A 17253-nucleotide genomic window follows, 5' to 3' on the forward strand; every position below is an offset into this window, starting at 1 on the left:
GATTGGGCGGCCTATAAATCTATTAAATACAATACAATACAATACAATACCTATATATGGTTTAATAAAGCCATTGCCAATTATCCCTTTGGCAATTCCACAAGGTGGAGCCTGCTGTTTATTATACTAAAAGCATGTAAATCACTTCTGCCTCTGGGAGATTGTGATTTTTTTTAAAAAAAACAAAAACCCTTGGAGGAAGTATTTCTTTCACAACAATGACTCCGCAGAAGATAAGGCCAATGGTGGGAAACTGCAGATAAAGTTAGCAGGAGCCAATCGAGGCAGGAGAATAAAATTGGCAGCCTTTCCTCTGATTCTGAGTTGGCGCTTGTACTGGGTAATAGTGGGGAGGGGGGGGGGGAGGACTTACAACTAGTCCTTGACTTACAACAGTTCTCTTAGTGACCATTTGAAGTTACAACAACACTGGAAAAAGTGTCTTAGGACCATTTTTCACACTTATGACTGTTACAGCATCCCCACGGTCATGTGATTTGCATGAAATCCTCTTATCTTTGCTACCAGTTCAGTAGCGGGAGCGTGCACGCCCACATCTGAGCATGCACAGAAGGTCTGTGATGACGTCAGGGTGGATGGGCGGAACCTCATACCGGTTTTCCCAAACCGGTGCGAATCGGCAGAATGCCACCGCTGATTCGAACGCTTGACAACTGACTCACATTTATGACGGTTGCAGTGTCATGTGATCCCCTTTTGCAGCCTTCTGAAAGACAAATGGGGAAGACAGATTCACGTAACATCTGTGTGGTTAACGGTGACTAATTTAACAACTTCAGGGATTCACTTAACAAATGAGGCGAGAAAATGGGGTAGAAATAGCAAAAGCAGTAGTACTTAGACTTAAATACAACTTCAGCCCTCTCTAAGTGGTTTACAGAGTCGGCCTATTGCCCCCAACAATCCAGGTCCTCATATTACCCACCTGGGAAGAATGGAAGGCTGAGTAACCTGAGCTGGTCAGGATCGAACTGCTGGCAGTGGGCAGAATTAGCCTGCAATATTGTGTCCCAATCACTGTGCCACCACAGGAGGAAGGAAGGAAGGACTAAGCACTTCCCAGTGCTTTCCAGCCCTCTCTAAGCGGTTTACAGAGTCGGCCTCTTACCTCCAACCATCTGGGTCCTCATTTTACCGAACCTCGGCAGGACGTAAGGCTGAGTCAACCTTGAGCCTGGTGGGATTCGAACTGCCAAATTGCAGGCAGGCAGCAGAAGTGTGACCTCCACGCATGCGCAAAGCCTTCCATGCATGCGCTTTTGGTGAAAAAAGGGCCTAAATGGGACACCGTATAGTCGGGGGTGGGAGGGTGGGCGGGCCCACCTGCGATTTCCACTACCGTTTCAGGAGAACCGTTCCAAGTCGGTAGAATACTACCTCTGGTTCAAAGTTACAATGGCACTGAAAAAAAGGACTTATGACCGTTTTTCACACTTACAACCTTTGTATCCCCATGATCATGTGATCACAGTTTCAGATGCCTGGCAACTGGCATGTATTTATGATGGTTGCATTGTCCCAGAGTCATGTGGTCCTCTTTTGCGACCTTTTGACAAGCAAAAGCAACGGGGAAGCCAGATTCACTTAACAACCGTGTTACTAACTTAGCAATTGCGGTGATTCACTTAACAACTGCGGTAAAAGAGGTTGTGAAATGGGCAAAATTCACTTAACAAATGTCTCATTTAACAACTGTGGTTGTAAGTGGAGGACTACCCGTACCAGTAGCCCTTGACTTGCAAGAGTTCATTTAGTGACCATTCAAAGTTTCAACAGCATTGAAAAATGTGACTTCTGGTCATTTTTTCAAACTTAGGACCGTTGCAATAACCCTGTGGTCATGTGATCAAAATTTGGGTGCTTGGCCTCTGACTCATATTTATGACATTTGCAGTGTCCTCGAGTTATGTGATTCCCCTTTGGCAATCTTCCGACAAGCAAAGTCAATGGGGAAGCCAGATTCACTTAACAATCATGTTAGCTCACTTAACAACTGCAGTGATTCACTTAACAAATGTGCCAAGAATGATCCTAAAATGGAGCAAAACTCACTTAACAAATGTTTCACTTAGCAATTTTGGGCACAACTGTGGTCTTAAGTCAAGGAGTAGCTGTATTGATGCCATATGCCAGTAGGTTTATCCTTCCAATAGTATAATATATTATTGCCCAGATAAATGTGTTTGCAAGTTATAGCATCAGGTAATCTGCATCTAAAGTTTGTGCAGTAGTACTTTAGTAAAGGTAATGGTTGCCCTTGCACATATGTGCTAGTCGTTCCTGACTCTAGGGGGCGGTGCTCATCTCGGTTTCAAAGCCGAAGAGCCAGCGCTGTCCGAAGATGTCTCCGTGGTCATGTGGCCGGCATGACTGAACGCCAAAAGCGCACGGAACGCGGTTCCCCTCCCACCAAAGGTGGTCCCTATTTTTTCTACTTGCATTTTTTTACTTGCTTTCGAACTGCTAGGTTGGCAGAAGCTGGGACAAATAACGAGAGCTCACTGTGTTATGTGGCACTAGGGATTCGAACCGCCAACTTTTCTGATCGACAAGCTCAGCATCTTAGCCACTGAGCCACCTTTGTACCTTAGTACTCATTGTTAATTAGTTCCAGGACGTGCAATTAATCAAATATTTTTTTCCAGTAAGGAATAAGGTAAATGAGTCAGAAGGAGCCAACACTAACAGGTTTTAGCTTGTGCATTGAGTACCAACAAACAGTGACTACCAGGACAAAATTTTTCCATCATTAATGCATTGTGTACTAAATTTGATGGATTTCAAAGCAGTTGAATACGCTCTGGAAAGAAATACTATGGGGTTAAGTCACCCCTAATACCCCTCAGGATATGTGTCCATGTGTGTGTCCATGTCTGTGTGTGTGTCTGTGTCCGTGTGTGTGTGTTTTCCAGAATGACTTTGAAACGCCTGGGTCGCTGAAATGAAAAGGACTGAATTCTATCTATAGTGTCAAGTCACAGTACTTTTGACAGAGGTAGTGTGCTTTTTGGATTCAAGTTCTGTTAAGATACAGCCTCTTGTGCCTTAAATGGCTTCTACTGTACAGCACAGTGGAGTTGCCACCGTAAGGGCTTCGAGAGTACTCCACAAGGGGGTTTCCTCTAACACAGGATTGGGATAAATACATACCTGGGCTATGCCGGGTTATCAGCTAGTAATTTTTTTTTTAAAAAAAACCTCAAATGCAAACAATATCACTGGGAAGGGAAGGATTTGTAGGGATCTAAAATGAAAAACAAACCCCACCTTTGCAAAACATTTAGTCTGTGAATGATTACATATGGTCTTCAACTTATAACAGTTCATTTAATGACCTCTTGAAGTTACAACGGCACTGAAAAAAGTGACATGACTGTTTTTCACACACTTACAACTGTTACAGCTGTAGCATCCCCATAGTTACAGCACGTAATTAAAATTCAAACACTTTGCAAACTGGCTCATATTTATGACGGTCGCCGTGTTCCAGGGTCACATGATCCCCTTTTGTGACCTTCTGGCGAGCAAAGTCAAGGGGGAAGCCTGAAGCACTTAACAACCATGTTACTAACTTAATACCTGCAGTGATTCACTTAACAATTGTGGCAAGCAAAGTTATAAAATGGGGTAAAACTCTTAACCAATGTTTCGCTTAGCAACGTAAATTCATGGCTCAATTGTGGTCGTATGTTGTGTACTATCTATAGTCCTACAAGCATTTGTTTACTGACTGCTTGGTTAAAATGGCCTTGCATTTATGACTGTTGCATCATTCACCACTCATGTGATCAGAATTGAAAGTGCTTGATAAATGGCATCTGATTATGATAGATGCTGTTTCCCAGGATCATGTGATTGCTACAGGTAGTCCTCGACATACGACCACAGTTGAGTCCGGAATTTACTTTGCTAAATTAGAAAGTTGTTAAGTGAGTTTTGTCCCGCTGTACGACGTCCCTGGCCGCTTTTTTTTTTTAACTTAACAACTGTAGTGATTCACTTAATAACTGTGGCAAGAAAGTGCATAACATGGGGCAAAAGAAATGTCTCACTTAACAACATACATTTTGGGCTCAACTGTGGTCATAAGTCGAGGGCTACCTGTATTTTTGAAAAATTAATCCAATCGCCATGTCTTCAGAAGTGCCTCTTTAAAAAGCAAAATAAATAGATAAATAAATATGGAATACAGTATTTGATTGTGTCATATCCAACCAAAACACTTCATTTGGAATAGGTAGATGATTGATAGATAGATAGATAGATAGATAGATAGATAGATAGATAGATAGATAGATAGCCAGACAGACGAGATAAAGATAGATAGATAGATAGATAGATAGATAGATAGATAGATAGATAGATAGATAGACAGCCAGACAGATGAGATAGAGATAGATAGATAGATAGATAGATAGATAGATAGACAAACGAGATAGAGATAGATAGATAGATAGATAGATAGATAGATAGATAGATAGATATAGGTGACAGATAGATAGATAGATAGATAGATAGATAGATAGATAGATAGACGAGATAGATAGATAGATAGATAGATAGATGATAGATAGATAGATAGATAGATAGATAGATAGATAGATAGATATAGATAGATAGATAGCTTTATTTCAGTTTGTTAGCCAGAATTTTTTGCTACCAGAAATGAATTGGTCTCATCTCTTACAGTTTATATACAGCCTTAATTAATCCTTTCATATTTTAATGACATGATAGCAGCAGTAAAGATGATTAAGGGACTGAAGGCTAAAACATATGAAGAATAGGAATTGGGCAGGTCTAGTTTAATGGAAGGTGACACGATCACAGTCTTCCAATATTGAGGGACTGCCATAAGGAAGAGGGAGTCTAACTAGTCTCCAAACCACATGAAGGCAGAGTCAGATTTAACAGAGTTGGAAGGGCCCTTGTAGGTCATCTAGTCCAACCCCCTGCCCAAGCAGGAAACCCATTACCATTTCATGACAGATGGCAGTCCAGTCTCTTCTTGAAAGCCTCCAGTGACAAAGCTCCCACAATTTCTGGAGGCAACTTCTGTTCCATGGGTTGATTGTTTTCACTGTCAGAAAATTCATTTCCAGTTTGAATCTCCCCTTGTTTCAGTTTTCACCCATTATTCCTTCTCTGGCCTTTGGGTGCTTTGGAAAATAGTTTGACACACACACACCCCTCCCCTCTGTGGCAGCCTCTCAAATATTGGAAGACTGCTATCATGTTTCCCCTGGTCCTTCTCTTCACTAGATTAGCAGATCAAGAAGCAAACCAAGGAGAAATTTCCTGAGAGTGACAACAATGAATAAGTGGAATGACTTTCTTTCAGAAGTTATGAATACTCCAACACCGGACGTTTTCAAAAGATATTGCCGTTTATCTGACATGGCATACAGAGTTTCCTGCTTGAGAAGCGGGTTGGACTAGAACAGTGGTTCCCAGAAGCAACTTAGAACTAAGGGGAGATTTCCTGACAGTTAGAACAATTAATCAAGGGAACAATTGGCCTCTTGAAGTTGTAGGTGATCCATCACTTGTGGTTTTAAAGAAGCAGTGGTCTCCAACCTTGGCAACTTTAAGACTTGTAGACTTCAACTCCCAGAATTCTCCAGCCAGCTCTGCCAAGTTTGGGAACCATGGACTAGAAGACCTCCAAGATCCCTTCAATTCTGTTATTCTTTCCACATACTAAGTAACTTAGTATGGTACGTATAGTACTTGCAAACATAGTGGCTACAGCTAGATAAATACAGCACGGTGATCCAAAAATCACAACGGGGGTGCATTCACCCAACTTTAGACTTGGTGTAAATCGTGACCTCTGGCGTTTTAAAAAGAGAGGAAATGATTTATTAGACATCCTAGATCAGCTTTTCTTAGGCTTGGTAACTTTAAGACGGGAGGACTTCAATTCCCAGAGTTCCCCAGCCAGGTGGCTGGGGAACTCTAGGAATTGAAGTCCTCCCATCTTAAAGTTACCACGTTTTATAAACACTGCCATAGATTCTTTCTAAAATGCGGGATGAATCATTTCACTGATTTTCCAGAAGTTACTCATCTGAAGACAAGTTCCTCAAGGGTGTAGGCTAGCCATGAATGAAGATGACAGGATAATAAGCTAGGTAGCATTTTTTTAAATTGCGTCATTGCATCGTATGACAATCATTCAACGTGGATTATCATGAGAGAGAATGCTGAAACAAGGAAAAATCTGTTGCGTCATCTACCAATACAGTATCCCAAGGAAGACTGCATCATGGGTAAACCATGAGTTAATCTTGTCTTCTGGAGAATCAGAATTCCTAGAATTTTTGAGCAGCTGTCCAGGTCATCCTTGGCTTACAACTACAGTTAAGCTCAAAATTTCTGTTGTTAAGCAGGACGGTTGCTAAGTGAGATTTGACCCATTTTTCAAACCTTTCTTGTGAATCACTGCAATGGTTAAGTTAAAAAAAGTTAAGTGAATCTTCTCCGTTGACTTGGTTTGTAAGAAGGTTGCAAAAAATGACCAAATGACCAAGTGTGCAACCGTCATAAATACAAGACAGTTAACCCAGAGTCCAGATTTTGATCACAGGACTATGGCAATGCTGCAACAGTCATAAGGGTGGAAAACGGTCATTTTTCAGTGCTGTTGTAACCTTGATCACTAAATGAAAGGTTGTAAGTTGAGGATGCTGTTGTAACCTTGTCACTAAATGAAAGGTTGTAAGTTGGGGATGCTGTTGTAACCTTGTCACTAAATGGATGTTCGTAAGTTGAGTATTACCTCTAGTTCACGGGCAGCCACCAAACTTCCAGTTGGGGAAAATTTGGAATATGAAACTTGGAATAGGTTTCATTTTCATTTTATTTTTCAGTTTAAAGTCTACAGCAGTGTTTCCCAACCTTTGCAACTTTAAGATATTGCAAATATAGCAGTATATATTTGTGGGGCTGCCCCAAAGAAGAGGGAGTCAAGCTATTCCCCAAAGCACCTGAAGGCAGGACAAGAAGCAACAGATGGAAACTAATCAAGACCAGAAGCAACTTAGAACTAAGGGGAGATTTCCTGACAGTGAGAACAATTAATCAAAGGAACAATTGGCCTCTTGAAGTTGTAGGTAATCCATCACTTGAGGTTTTTAAGAAGCAGTGGTCTCCAACCTTGGCAACTTTAAGACTTGTGGACTTCAATTCCCAGAGTTCCTCAGCCAGCTTTGCTGTTTAAGAAGGACTGGATAACCTAAAAATTGTATAGGATGTTCTGCTTGGGCAGGGGGTTGGACTAGAAGACCTCCAAAGTCCTTTCCAACTCTGTTATTCTGTTAAAGGTGGGTGGACTTCAACTCCCAGAATCCCCCAATCAGCCAGACAGCCAGATGTTTATGACTTCAAGTTGACGGTCCTCTTTGTGCAGAATGGACTCACTGGGTGTGACCATATTTTCAGCTGTGAGTGTTGAAAGAATGTAACGGCAAATTTCTCCTCCCCACCCTCTTTTTTCAAAATATAAAGAGTGCCTCCAATCATCGCAAACATCTTTGTATGTTTACAATCTTGTAAAAATGGGAATGAGGAGCGTGGCATTCCTAAGGGATAAATATTGCTTAGATGAAGTATAGTGGTACAATGGCATGAATAGAAAGAATGTTTGAATGGAAGAGTCTTGATAGGAGAGAATATTTGTAGCTCATGGCTCAACTGTGGTGCTCCTTGGTGCTTTTCAAGCTTGGATGCTTTCTTGCAAATGGTTCTTCACCAAATTAGCAACATCTCACTGATGAGGTTGCTTAGTTTGGTGATGAAATATCTGTAAAAAAAACCAATGAGGTTCAGAAAGCATCAAGTACCCTCCATGTTAGCCTGTTAGATAAAGCTTCCCCTCGTACATATGTGCTAGTCATTCCCGACTCTAGGGGGCGATGCTCATCTCCGTTTCAAAGCCAAAGAGCCAGCGTTGTCCGAAGACGTCTCCGTGGTCATGTGGCCGGCATGACTAAACACCAAGAGCGCACCGAACACTGTTCCCCTCCCACCAAAGGTGGTCCCTATTTTTTCTACTTGCATTTTTACCTGCTTTCGAACTGCTAGGTTGGACAGAAGCTGGGACAAGTAATAGGAGCTCACTCTGTTACACAGAACTAGGGATTCGAACTGCCAACCTTTCTGATCGACAAACTCAGCTGTTAGCCTCTGAACCACTGCATCCCTCTGTTAGCCTGTTAGTCTATATTCCAATTATGGAAAGAAACTTTGGAGAAGATTTTCAGTGCTTTAGGAATGAGTTGCAGATATACAAGCTTGCAACATGGCAGTGCTGATAATCTCCTAATTGTTTAATTAGGAGTGGTTCTTCCTATCGATTCTGATTCTTGGAAACAACGCAAGACAAGCCTGTGCTGGTATCTTTGCAACAGTTTTGGAATCGTTGGCCAAAACCACCAATAGCAATAGCAGTAGACTTTTTTAGCAATAGCAGTAGACTTATATACCGCTTCATAGGCCTTTCAGGCCTCTCTAAGCGGTTTACAGAGAGTCAGCATATTTCCCCCAACAATCTGGGTCCTCATTTTACCCACCTCGGAAGGATGGAAGGCTGAGTCAACCCTGAGCCAGTGAGATTTGAACCGCTGACCTGCTGATCTAGCAGTAGCCTGCAGTGCTGCATTTAACCACTGCGCCACCTCGGCTCTGCGTCACCACCCGGGAAATGCCCCCATTTACAACCGTCATAAATATGAGCCAGTTACCTAGAGTCTGAATTTTGATCATGTGACCACGGCAACGGTCGTAAAGGTGAAAAACAGTCATAAGTCACTTTTTTAGTGCTGTTGTAATCATGGTCACTTAATTGAATGGTTGTAAGTTGAGGATTACCCCTAGTTCAAGTACAGCCACCAATCTTCCAGTTGGAGGAAAAAGTCTGTTCTGCAAAATATGGAATATGGAATTTGCAATAATAGATTTAAGGTCTAGTATATTATTAACTTTTTAAGATAGAGCACCCACGAGATTCTTTTTTTTGATTCCGTAGGTAATAAAAATCACACCATCTCTATACAGGCAGTCCTTCGCTTATGACAACAATCGAGCCCAACATCCCTGTTGATAAGTGAGGTATTTGTTAAGTGAGTTCTGCCCCATTTAATGATATTTTTTTCCTTGCCACATTTGTTAAGTAAATCACTGCAATTGCTAAGTTAGTAACATGGTTGTTACGTGAAACTGGCTTCCCCGTTGACTTTGCAGAAGATGGCAAAAGTTGTTCACATGACCCCAGACGCTGAAACCGTCATAAATATGAAGCAGTTGTCAAGCACCTGAGTTTTGATCATGTAACCACGGGGTACTTCAATGGTTGTTAACAGTTGTGCAATTCAGCCGGTTCTACTGGTTTGGGCGAACCGGTACCAGTGGCGGCAGGAGGCTCAGCCGGACGTCATCATGTTCTCTTTTTGATGTTCTGTGCATGCGCGGAAGGTCCTGCGCATGCACCGAAGTGGTGCGTGTGAGCAAAGCGAGTGTGCATGCTCACATTTGCAAACCGGTAGTGAAAGTAAGTTGATTACACCCCTGATTTCACCCCTGGGTTGTAAGTGTGGACGGTCACAAGTCACTTCTTCAGTGTTGTTGAAATTTCAAACAGTCACTAAATGAACTGTTGTAAGTCGAGGACTACCTGAATTATGTTATTGAGATGAATTAAAGGTAACAAGTCAGGTCCGTTTCTCCAAAGAAATAATTTCGTTCTCTGTTTTGCACCAGTTTCTAAAGACAGAGAGGAACGTGGCTCTTTAATCCAGATTTATGGCATTCGTGTCCCCCCCGTTATTGGATTTCAGTGTCTGTGGAAAATCGGTAGAGTGGCTTCTTGTAATTGTGGTCTGTGGGCAACACACAAAAATGGGGTAAATTCTGTTTTTGGCTTTGCAGAGTTAAAAAATGCAAACATGAAATTTGTCGTCCATCTCATTGTTGGGAAAATCCTGACCTCATTCGAGTGGGTAGGGCAAGCCTAACCTCCCATTCAGATCTTAGCATTTCCCAGTATTAAACATGCCACCTCCCCAGGCCCTCAAATTTGCAACCACTGATTTAGGGGGTACAGAGGAGGGATAGAGAGTGTATTGACATATATAGAGCAGTGTTTCTCTTGGCCATTTTAAAATGGGTGGACTTCAACTTCCAGAATTCCAGCCTGCTAAAAAGTCCACCCATGCTGACAGAGGAATTCTGGGAGTTGAAGTCCACTGATACTGGCTAGGGAATTCTTGGATTTGAGGTTAACTCATATTGGCTGAGGAATTCCAGAAGTTAAAATCCACCCATGCTGGCTAGGGAATTCTGGGAATTGAAGTCCGCTTATGCTGGCTAGGGAATTCTTGGACTTGCGGTTAACTCATATTGGCTGGGGAATTCCAGAAGTTAAAATCCACCCATGCTGGCTAGGGAATTCTGGGAATTGAAGTCCACTTATGCTGGCTTGGGAAATTCTGGAAGTTAAGGTCCACTGTTGCATGCCTACGGAATTCTGGGAGTTGAAGTCCACCCAGTGTTGAAATTCACTTTTTTTTTTTACTACCAGTTCTGTGGGCATGCCTTGGTGGGCATGTCAGGGGAAGGATACTGCAAAATCCCTATTCCTTCCCCAATCCTGGGAGAAGGATATTGCAAAATCTGCATTCCCTCCCTACTCTGGGGCCAGCCAGAGGTGGTACTTGCCGGTTCTCCGAACTACTCACAATTTCCGTTACTGGTTCTCCAGAACTGGTCAGAATCTGCTGAATACCACCCCTGAGCCCACCCGTCTTAAAGTGACCAAAGTTGAGAAACACTGCAAGAATTACAGATCCGTATCCCCCGTTGATCGTGAAACCTACCATCCAATTAACCCTCATATTAATGTTTTTGTTGCATTTTATGGTTCTCTACGTAGCCTCATTAATTTTCCATTCTGTTCTTTCACTTTTCTTAGTCCTACCTTTCCTGACAAGAGAAAATCAGAAGGAAGGAAGCTATATTTCTATAGCTAATACTACCGGGTATTAAGAAAAAGTATCCCGTAAATATCCTTCTTTTTATCCTGCAGGAAAGAAGGGGAATAAATATAGCCAATCAATGTCAACATCCTGGCTGAACCTTGGGGGGGGAAAAAAACAAAAACCCCAGCTAGGTCACAAAGACTTAGAATCCACCCTGCGATTTCTTTTTCCTTGTTGTGTCACGTGGGAGCTAATTCAGTTTTAATTGCTTTTGAACTTCAGCCATCTCTCGATTGCCCAACCAGTGCCTTTAGCCTTTTCACCTCCCTCCTCCTCTCGCACTTCTCTCCAGTCGTGTTCTCGTTTTGGTTGCCAGTTGCTTTTTTCCCCCGTCCAGCGCTCCCACTAAAAGGACTTGGAGGCTTGGTGATTCCCTTGGGAAGCCCTCAAGGGAATTCCTGATGTACACTGGAATCCAGGTCTCCCTCGGAGCACAATGCAGTGCTTCAGGAAACAGCCCAAGCTGAGCAAATCCCAAGAAATTCTGCTCGTGGAAGAGAGCCGGAAAGTAGCTACTTTGAATGGGCAAAGGCTAGGTAAGACTCTGCCAACCAGGTTTTCATGCCTCAGGTTCACCTTTAAGTCAACAACCTTAAAGTCAGATTTTAATCTTGTTTTGATCGTTTTCCTTCTTTCGAGGCGGCGATCCCTGGGACTTGGGTATCCATCACCTGTGAAGGAAATCGTTGTTGTTGTGGTGGTTATTGTTGGTTAGGAATTGCCAAAGGGACACTCGGTCATCGAATGTTCCTGCAAGTGGGCTGCGGTGTTTGTCTGACTTCGCGCAGTACCCAAAATAGGTGCTGTGTGACTATGACTGCATTGCATGAAGGATTGTTCGGATATAATCCGCTGCCTGAAACAGAGACAGGAAATCTCAGTTTCCTTGTGTGTGTTGAGCGGTGGGGTAACAGAGAGGGGGTAGTTGAGGATTGTTGTGAATCTCATTGCTTTGGTTGATTTTGTGTTTTCTGGTCTTATTTGCGGGAATATTTAGAAAAACAAGGGAAAAAAGGCTCCTGTGCTTCAGGTTTTGCAACCTTCACTATCGAAGCCCGCGCATAATCTTGCTTTATAACAAGTCATGTTGGGAGGATATGAAAGTAAAGATTTCTTCCACTTGAGCTGAAAATTTCATGGATGTGTAGTTTTCTTGGCAGTTGTATGGATGTAGATGGCAGTAATCTTTTTCTGGAACACACACACACACACACACATTTATTAATTTATTTACAGTCTAGTTCAGGGGTCACCAACCTTTTGGATCTCAGGGACCACTAAATTCATAAGTTTAAATTCCGCGAACCACTAATATTATTTTTTTAAAAAAAGATAAATAGTGTTTAGCGCAGTGTAAAAAATGTAAATAATTTTTCTGCAGACCACCAAAATTTTCTCACGGACCACTGGTTGGTGACCACCGGTTTAGTTCATGCCCTTGGGATTTCTGAGTGGTCTTCCATCCAAATACTAAATCAGGTCTGACTCTTCTTAGCTTTTGGTGATCAACAATATTAACTATGTGTTGAATTACAGAAATATTGCGGGGCTGTGATTCTTTGTTACTTTAATTTTTAAAGAGTGGATTAATGGGATTTTTTTTGGTGGGGGAGGGCTTCATTTGGGAGAGAACTTTTGAATTTATTTAAGGAGCTTATTGAAATCCTGTTGCTCAACCGGAGCCCTGAGAAGAGCAGCCTCTTTCTCTTAAATGGGCAAAGGAAACATTTTCAACCGGTGGCTCTCAAATAAAGCTTCCAATAATGTATAGTGCAAAGATCAGTGGTTGGGAAAATGTAGTCTAGAAATCTGGAAAACAAGATGTCAGTGCTGTTTTACTGGATGGGAAGTTAAAACAATTTCAAAGTTTGCCAAGAAAACAGGACTAATTCTTGAAGCTGTTGTTTCTTAGTGGTCCTAGAAAGAATCTGAAATATGCTTGGGTAGAACAATGCTTGCCTGGCATCCTGATTTATCCTAGATTAGCCAATAACACGGCGTTGCCCGGATATTTATTTATAGGGGGAAAATGTCCGGAACAAACATAATTTCTAATGTTAGATTTTCCCCCTTACCAGAGGGAGCCCCCTTGTGGAGTATTGTGAAGCTGTTACCATGGCAACTCCACTGCACTGTACAGTAGAAGCCATTTTAAGGCACAACAGGTTGTATCTTAACAGAACACACATCCCAAGGGGTTTTAGGCAAGGTCTTATCCCCACAGTATTTGTTTCCAGAGAGAAAGTCATCTGTATACCAAGTACACAAAGATTCTAGATGGTGAATGCCAGCTTGCCTAGCTGCACAGCAGATAAAGAATTCTCTGGAACAAAGTTTCATGATCTTGGCAACTTTAAGATAGGTAGACTTCAACACTCAGAATTTCCTAATCACCATGCATGGATTTTAACACCAAGAATTCCCCAACATAGACTTAGCATGCTAGCTGGGGAATTCTGGGAATTGAAGTTCACCTATCAGTTGCTAAGGTTGTAACATATTATTGTAGTTTCTGGCATTTGCTTTATTGCAATCTGAAGATGTTGCCTTTTGCTCGTTGCTTTAAAAAGTCAACTCTGGGAACCACTCTGCCAATGTAGCTAATGTAGGGCAACATCTGATGATGCACATGTTGATGATGTCATCATGTAAATTTTGCAGAATGCACACTTGCATCAGACATTGTGACACATGTACTGTACATAATTAGGACATTTGCCTAAATTATCATGGTAAGCTTAGAGGCATGTTGATGTCACTGTGCTTTGCTACGGATGTTACTGCAATGCTGGGAATTTACAGTTGGCCCTGGGTGTGCTGAGTGGTTACCTATTCTTGGCCCATGATCACATAGGTGGCTCCAATCTCTAGAAAAACACTGACTTGATGTCTTTTTAAAGACAACTTTTCTGGATCCTATCACTCCTCCAGTTCTTTGCTACTGACAAATATGTTTTCTGGGCCAAAAGTTTGTGTGCAAAATGGCAGGTCTCTTCTAGACAAGGTAGACTTGAGTTAACATGGCTGCCTTACAGAGTAACAACAGAACAAGAGAATTAAATTAAAGGAACCTTGGAGATCTTCTAGTCCCACTTGTTCAGGCAGAAAACCCTATTCTATTTTAGACATATGTCCAGTTTCTTCTTAAAAACCTCCAGTGATGGAGCACCCACAACCTCTGTTTATGAAGTGTATTGGAAATGGAGACCCCTTGAGAGCTGTATGCAATGAAATGTCATTTTAATGTACGATGATTAGTGTACATTCTAAGTGACAAAGTTATTCTAAAGTTATTCTAAGTTCTGGAGGCAAGTCGTTCCACTGATTTGCCGAGGTGGCGCAGTGGTTAGATGAGCCGAGGTGGCGCAGTGGTTAAATGTAGCACTGCAGGCTACTTCAGCTGACTGCAGTTCGGCTGTTCAAATCTCACCGGCTCAGGGTTGACTCAGCCTTCCATCCTTCCGAGGTGGGTAAAATGAGGACCCGGATTGTTGTTGGGGGCAATATGATGACTCTGTAAACAGCTTAGAGAGGGCTAAAAGCCCTATGAAGCGGTACATAAGTCTAACTGCTATTGCTATTGCTATTTGTTGTTCTAACTATCAGGAAATTTCTCCTTAGTTCCCAGTTGCTTTTCTCCTTGGTGAGTTTCCATCCATTGTTTCCTGTCTTGCATTCTGGTGCTTTGGAGAACAGGTTAACCCCCTCTTCTTTATGGCGACTTCTTAGATATTGGAACACTGCTGTCATGTCATCTCTCATCCTTCTTTTCCAATCTGACTTTCGGTTGGGTTTGTGGATTGGAACGCGCTCCAAGAAGAATTGACTTCTGAGTCACCTGGAGGAAATGATCTTCGAAGATGTGGTCCTTGCTTCTCCCCTTGATTAGTTGATTGACAGTTCCAGAAATAGAATCTGTGCAAGACAGGTTCTTAGCATAGGAATCCAATAGAAGCCACAATCATGTTCTGTGTTGCACAACTCCACCACGTAAGTGATACCAATGGTGTAATTTGCATCAGTCGTCGCACCTTTGAAATTATCCAGTTTAGGAAATCCATTTCCCAAGAAATCTTCTTTAATCAGATAATCTGGGGGAATAGAAACTCAGAAGTCTGATTTTTATTTTATTTATTTTGCTCTTCTCTTCCTCCTATATCCCAGACAGTCAGGAACGATGTAATCTTGAGTCTTTTCCTAATGCTTTCTCTCTGTTCTTGTCTCAAAGCATGATTACCCACCATTTTTTGCTGTAAAACTTTCTCGGTAGTTTCTCTGAGGTTACCTCTATGGCTCTCAACAAATGTATATATTTGGCATCATGTCGTGATGCCATGCATGATGTCACTTGCTTCTCTCTTGGTGCCCAGGGTGCTCAATATCATGCCAATGGTCTATTTGAGCTCTACAAAGATCTTGTGGAACTTCCAGTACCTGTAAACTGCTTAGAGAGAACATCCGGGCTGATGATGCCCACATCTATTTGTCATTGTGAGACATCTTCCTGTTCTGTCAGGTGAGATGGTGGAATGTTTTGAAGAGGTGTCTTGGCTGAGTTATTCAACATCTATAGCTTCCTGGTTTCGTTGGGAAATATTCTCCAGGATAGTCTGTCCCTGATCTGGCTTCTTAAGGCTTACAGCCCTCAATGCTCTAATTGAGATCACCCTCATTGGTGCTGGTTGTCTTCTTTTTCCTTCCACCATCCTCGGTATTACAGACTAATTAAGTGTCAGGGAATTGTGCAGCCTGTGTCTAAATGGAATCAGAGATCTTGACACGAACTTGTAGTTTTATCTAAATAAATAGGTTTTACAGTTATATTTTCAGAAAACAAGGTAGGTGGGCACATCACTACACCATGAAGTAAATTGTGAGGTAAATCACAGAACAGCATGCAGAGCACACAGAAGAAAAAGGCGGGAAAAAGTGAAACCTCCCCCTTTACAGTCAGCAACCAATCACAATGTAGATTGCCTCACGCAGGAGCCCTCACTCTCCAACCAACTGTGTGTTTTGGCTCAGTATGCACTTTACTGTTCCAGCTATTAAATTAAATATTTAATTTAACAATTAAATACCTTAATATTAAGGGACCTGAATTTTTTGTTGATCGATTATTCATGTTTTATCAAGTAACCACCTAGAACTTCTCCAGGCTGATCTGTCCCCAACTGGGACCTTGAGGTCTTGCAATAGTATATTCACAGTCAACTCAACTAAGTCCATACATTTTGCTGTAGCTTGTCCTCTTCTGTTTCCTTCAACCTTTTCCAGTTTTATAAAGTTTTTCAAGGAACTTGAGTTTTTCATTGATACACTGATTCACTTATGTGCTAGAGCCGAGGTGGTGCAGTGGTTAGAGTGCAGTCAGCCACTTCAGCTGACTGCTAAGCTGCAGGTCGGCCGTTCAAATCTCACCGGCTCAAGGTTGACTCAGCTTTCCATCCTTCCGAGGTGGGTAAAATGAGGACCCAGACTGTAGGGGCGATATGCTGACTCTGTAAACCGCTTAGAGAGGGCTGAAAGCCCTATGAAGCGGTATATAAGTCTAACTGCTATTGCTATGTTCCATCAATTCCATTCCAACTCTCAATGGCCACATAGATGGCCATTTCCAGGATGATTTGTCCCCAATTTGGTCCTTGAGATATCAGAGTTGGAAGGGGCCTTGGAGGTCTTCTGATGATAGGGCAAGCCACTTGAATATAAATTGAGAGCAAAACCCATTCCCTACTGCAGCCCCTGGTTGATATTACCTAGTTTGGGAAATGAAACGCCTGCAAGAAAACAAACTTAGCACCAAGAACTCCTCAAACCTCCATATTCAGGAAGAGTCTACCCCTAAACAGTGGGGAAGCAAAATAAAGAACTCTGGACATGTTTTACCAAGAGCATAACTTTACTGAAAATTCCATGTGGGTGCAGAAGTGGAAAAGCCAATTCTAACATTTTTGCGTGCAAACAGCATAAGAAAACATTCCCTTTCCCCCTGGTCTTCCCACTATCCATTGTCTAGCCAATCGGTTACACTTGCGTTGTTTTGGGAATGGTCTCGCCACCTCAGACTTTTCCAGCCGATAACCTTGGGGGACTGGATCTGTCTCAGGCTTCAGGTTGGCACACTTGCATTCCTCTACCATCCCCAATACCCTCTGTAAATGCCTTCCTTCCCCCTCCCCATTGCCCTGGCCCG

General features: G+C 42.2%; 1 protein-coding gene across 2 annotated transcripts in view; it reads left to right on the forward strand.

Moving 5' to 3' along the window:
* PLCD1 (phospholipase C delta 1) overlaps window positions 1-17253 on the forward strand; it is an 83576-nt gene that overhangs the window by 13302 nt on the left and 53021 nt on the right. Inside the window, exon 1 of one of the 2 annotated variants that reach the window (XM_032235562.1) lies at window positions 11333-11593. The exons of the other annotated variant lie outside the window; for it this stretch is intronic. Coding sequence (XP_032091453.1) covers window positions 11494-11593 — 100 coding nt within the window. The 5' untranslated portion in view covers window positions 11333-11493. Of the gene's footprint in view, window positions 1-11332; window positions 11594-17253 lie in introns of those variants that run through there. 2 annotated transcript variants of the gene reach the window in all.

Source organism: Thamnophis elegans, chromosome Z (genome assembly GCF_009769535.1).
Source record: "Thamnophis elegans isolate rThaEle1 chromosome Z, rThaEle1.pri, whole genome shotgun sequence".
Lineage (NCBI taxonomy): Eukaryota > Metazoa > Chordata > Lepidosauria > Squamata > Colubridae > Thamnophis > Thamnophis elegans.